Here is a 5,197-nt window from a genome sequence, read left to right on the forward strand (position 1 = left end):
AACAACACTATTTTTTTTAGTTATCAAAATATTTGACTTGATTTTTAAAATTATTGATGAAAAGTAGATAATAAAAAAAGAAATTTGAAAGTAAAAATAATACTTAGAGACTTAATTTTTTAAAAATAAAAAAAAAAAATATTTACCAAACGAACAACTTAATTTTCTAGATACCAACAATAGAAACAAAGTAAAAAGCCAAAACACAAAAAACACATCGAAAACGAACTTGGAAACCATCGAACTAAAATTGACTGATCAAACAAAACTTTCAACCTCTTTACTCCTTACACCTCCATGTTTCTCACTTCTAACAATACAAACTCTTCCAAATTCCGCCGTTGCCGTTGCCGTTGCCGTCGTCGTTGCCACCGCCGCAGCAACCACCGAGCTGCCACAGCTCATGGCAGTGAGTGTTTTTTTTTTTCTTTCTTTGTTTTTTCATCAACACAAAACCAAAATAAAACTTCAACAATTATCATCTCAAATTAGATCATATCGTGGAATTAATAATTAGATGTAAATTCGTATTAATCTTCAATTAATTAATCTAATGAGCAGGGGGCAAAATCGTCATCTCACGTTCCGAAATTCGGCAATTGGGATTCCGATGACGTACCGTACACCATCTGTTTCGAAAACGCCCGTGAACTCCGAGCCGCCGGCGTCGACTTTGATCCCAATGATCCCGACACGTACCCGCCGGCCGCCGTCATAAATCAAAATTCAACCCCAGCCGACCACCGCGGAGACTACCACCAGCGGCGAGAGATGGGAAACTCGGGATCGGAGAAATTGAGCAGTGAGAGAAGCGGTTCGGATTACGCGCTTCTGAAAGAGGCGAAGCAGAGTGGGAGGAAGAAGAAACATAGTAATGGAGCGGAAGGAATGAGTAGATTTACTCCGACGACGACGGTGAGCGGACACGGCGGAAAGGGTAATCGGAACCCTAGGGTTCGGCGGAATGATGAAGGGGAAATGATGGCGTCGGTGCCGAAATTTGGGAGCTGGGATGTGAGGGATCCGAAATCGGGAGATGGATATACGGCAATTTTCAATAAAGTGAAGATTGAGAAGCAAATTGGAGGCTCTAATAATCCTCAGGCCGTTCCGCCATTGATGAATCAAACCAAGAAATTACCAATTGCTCAAACTACTACCACCGCTACCACTCATGGATCCAATTCATTTGTTTCCAAGGTACTTATTACATTTTGTTTTCTTTCAAATTTCTATTTTTACTTTCATTGGTTTCGGTTGCATGTTTCTTATAACAACCCTTATTAAATATATGGACATTTATTTAAATTTTTGTTTAAAAAGAATAATATTAATAGGTAAAATATTTTATTTAATTATTTTTAAATGTTGATGGATGATTAACGACTCAATTTCAATTATATTATAAAACTTTTATTTTCAAAAGTTTTGAGTAAAATCTAAGAAAACCACGAAATTGAATAAAAATAAATTACATAATTGTATCATAAAAAAAGAGAAAAATACATTTTTTGTTCCTAAATTTTGAATCTAGTTTTTATTTAGTTTTTAGGTTTTAAAATGTTCAAGTTTTGAGTTTGGTTTCAATTTAGTCCTTACCTAAGTTTCAAAATGTTACAATTTTATCTTTGAGATTTGAGTTGTATTTCAATTTGGTCTCTATATTTCAAGATTTTGTATTTTTAACTTCAACTTTCTATTAGATACTCAACTTCTATCATCGATGCTATGTCTCTTAATTAATTTAAAATAATTATGAAGTAAAATTTTAAATTCAAATTTAAATTTGATAAGAAATAGTGAAACTTAAATAATTATAATTATATTGATTATTTTAAATTTAGTAACATACATTAACACTAAAGACGGAAGAATGGTTTTAGGAAAAAATTGAGGTTAAAAGTGTATATTGTGAAATCTAATGACAAAATTGAAACGAAACTCAAATGTGAAAGATAAAAGTTGTAACCTTTTGAAATCTAGGGACTAAATTAAAACTAAATTCAAAACACAAGAGCTAAATGTGTAACATTTTGAAATCTAAGGACCAAATAGAAACTAAATCCAAAACCTAAATACCAAAAAACTATTTTTCTCATAATAATAAGTTCAGGTTAGTTCAGGTGAACCCATGAACCAATTCAATCCATGAACCTTTCATTTATTTAAACCCAACCCAACTCAAACCATACTAATATAGTATGTTTTCAGATTTCCTACCAAATAAGTTCTAAATTTTCAAATATTTGTTTTCATTTTTAAAAATTGACTAGTGTTTCTTAAAATCAGAGTATGAAATTCAAAAGAAAACAAGTTCAAATTGAAAAAAAAAAAAAGAAAAAAGATAAAATAAAATAAAATCGTTAGCAAACATAGTATCGTGTATGAATATTATTGTTAAGATTTAATCGCATATCTTATTTATGTAGATCGTTGAATTTTCGAGACTAATCGTGTTTATTGACTACACAAATCTAAATGGTCACTTTAGAAAAATTGGATATGATATTTTTGAATAAATTGATTCAACTAATATAGTACGTAAAACTCAAATCAAAGACCATATGAAATTCGGATGAAATGATAACATTAGAACTAAAATGAAAAATAGCTACCATTAGATTGATTTTTATTTTTAAGCACTAAAAAAATCAATTAAAATAGTGTTTAAAACTATCATTAAATTTGAAATTGCCCATTTCATTTCAATCCATCAATGTTTTATGAAAAATAAGAAATCTTAATTTTAATGAAAATGTTACATCTTTAGTTTATAAAATTTGTTAAATATTTTGAAAATATAAAATGAGGTTTTTGTATGTTTACAAATGAAAACAAAAAGCAAAATAAACAATAAGCCCTTGAGTCATCGATGATTATGTATGTATATAAAGTTTTTTTTTCTTATTTAATGTATATTAAGTTATGAACTATGAAAATATACGGTTTTTTTAATATTTAAAAAATAGTGAAATAATTATCTATTTATTTATGCAGATATGCTGTTGTTTATGTCCAAAGTAAAGCACATCATCACTCCAAGAGTATCTGGAAGTGTTTTGGTGATTTTCCACCATTTGGTGGTTTTTCCACTTTTAGAAATTTACATGCCTTCTTGTATTTTGATATAAATATCTCTCATAATTTGAATAATTATATATAGGTTGAATTACAAATTTGATCCTTATAATGTGAAGAAAGTTAGAATTTAGTTTTGATCAAATTTCATAAATAATCTTTATGGTTTGACAAAATCTTCATGAGGATTTTAAATATAAACCATAAAGACTAAATTCTTACTTTCTCCAAATTCTAAAGAACAGTTTTGCAATTTAATCTTATATTTTAATAAATAGATAAGATCCATGTAGAAATACCTTTTAGTAAAACACATTTTTCATCGGAGGTTAGAAGTTGATGTTTATTTGAACTTAAAGAGTAGTTTCAAACGTGGGACCGACGTAAATTCTGTAATATTTGATTCTACGCTAGTAAAAGAAATTTTGATTTAATGTTTGAAAGTGTAGAATCATCGAATTAAATTGCATTACATCCAATAGGAAGGTAAAGAAAAGTTATAGAGAGGGAAAAAATTATGTGTAATATAAAAACTTGAGAGAACACGGAGAGCTAAAGAAAAGTTTCATAGAGGTAAAAGAGAGGCAAAAAAAAAAAAAAAAAAAGTTTTAGAGTGTGGGGGCGATAAGTGAAAATTTGTAAAGATTTGATATATAAAATGAATTTAATTATGTAGATTAAATTCATAGTTTAGAAACTTTCAAATTGAATTGAAATTTCAAATTAAAATGATGTTTCATGTATAAATTTAATATGTACGAAAATTAAGTTTGTAGTTTTTTTTTTTTTTTTTTTAATTTGAATGAGTTATATTTGATTTTTGTCAAGTAACAACTCGGTTGTGTTAAATTTGACAAATGTTTCAATTTTTGTATTTATTTGGTTTTATTTTGTAATTTGCAGAGTTACCAAGTTGCTAGTCTATAAATAGAACTTGGTTCTTCATTTGTAGCATCTCATTCCAAATTGAAGAGTTTTCTCATTTCTTTTCTTCTTTTATTCTTGAGTTGAGTTGAGAGCAAGTATCCAAGAGTTCTACCAGATCTGAGTAATTCGAGGTTGTAGTTCTACCGAAGTTAGTTATTGTAACCTGTGCAGAGCGAATAATTGTCTTCAAGACAATACTTACTAGAAGTGTGCCTCTACTAGGTTTTTAGTCTCCAAAGGTTTTGAAGTTCTTTCAAGTCTTTGGTTACTTTCATATCTAATTCTTGTTACACCATCTAACTTTCTTTTGAGTTTGAATATTATACATTGAGTGTATTGTTTCTAGTAATTGAGGTGTAATTAGTTTACTAGTATATTTAGTTCTATATAGGCTATTTTCCCCTAACATAAGCCATCATACAAAAACTTTAAGATAGAGAAATAAAGTGAGAGAAACATGCAAAAAAAAAAAAAAAAAAAGTGAATATTACTCTAAAGCTATCCAATCACACTCGCAATCGGTCTAAAAAAATTGGGTGAATATTTCAAGTGTATGGAGTGGGTTGTATTATAGTTTACTCCCTGTTCGTGGCTCCAATTAAAATAGTCAACTATAATTAACTATATTATTACTATTTCAAATCTTTCTTTGTTACAGCTACGTATTCTCTCTTTCCCTCTATGTTACCGTTTTTACTATGTTTTACTAGATTAAAATAGTCTGCACCTCAAACATAGACTATTATAACTCAAACTAAAATAATCTACATCCCAAATACAAACTATTATAACTTACAAATAATAAACCATGATTATATAACTTACTTAGTGTTCCAAATGCCTCCCAAGTAAGAAAAAAAAATAGAAGTAGAGGTAGAAAGTTGAAGAGACACAAAAATTACAAAGAGAAAAAAATAGAGAGAGGAACACCATTTTTCTAAAGAAAAAAGAAGTTATTCATTATGTGAAATTCAAGGTTATTAGTGTGATACTAAATAGTATGTAGTTGATAAAGGGAAGGATCATGTTCAAGAAATAACTTAAAAAGTTTATAATACAAATAAAGTTGAGTGTCTTATCTTAGTAATACTATTATATGATCCATTTTATATAAAAGTTACAAATAATTTATATTCCAAAACACTCATGTTAAGACATTAAGTGAGAGTATCACTATCATATACAACGGGTT

At 28.7% G+C, this 5,197-nt stretch overlaps 1 protein-coding gene and 1 long non-coding RNA gene across 3 annotated transcripts; one reads left to right on the forward strand and one right to left on the reverse strand.

Annotated features, from left to right (window-relative positions):
• Positions 1 to 219: 219 nt before the first annotated feature.
• On the reverse strand, positions 220 to 753 carry LOC150034469 (uncharacterized). The gene is made up of 2 exons (XR_016531173.1): positions 620 to 753; positions 220 to 431 (listed from the first exon to the last, which is right to left on the reverse strand). It is a non-coding gene; the product is annotated as an uncharacterized LOC150034469 (long non-coding RNA).
• On the forward strand, positions 280 to 3,214 carry LOC120083531 (RPM1-interacting protein 4-like). Of its 2 annotated transcripts, XM_039039321.2 has the most exons (3): positions 280 to 409; positions 562 to 1,200; positions 2,998 to 3,214. In XM_039039321.2, the coding sequence occupies exons 1-3, from the start codon at positions 404 to 406 to the stop codon at positions 3,022 to 3,024; spliced, it is 672 nt and encodes a 223-aa protein (XP_038895249.1). In that variant the 5' UTR covers positions 280 to 403; the 3' UTR covers positions 3,025 to 3,214. The 2 variants fall into 2 exon arrangements, with proteins under 2 accessions (XP_038895249.1, XP_038895247.1); XM_039039319.2 differs by lacking the exon at positions 2,998 to 3,214 and having other exon boundaries at positions 562 to 2,171.
• Positions 3,215 to 5,197: the final 1,983 nt, after the last annotated feature.

This window comes from Benincasa hispida, chromosome 8 (assembly GCF_027475165.1).
Source record: "Benincasa hispida cultivar pf3 chromosome 8, pf3_genome.v1.1, whole genome shotgun sequence".
In the NCBI taxonomy this organism is placed as follows: Eukaryota; Viridiplantae; Streptophyta; class Magnoliopsida; order Cucurbitales; family Cucurbitaceae; genus Benincasa; species Benincasa hispida.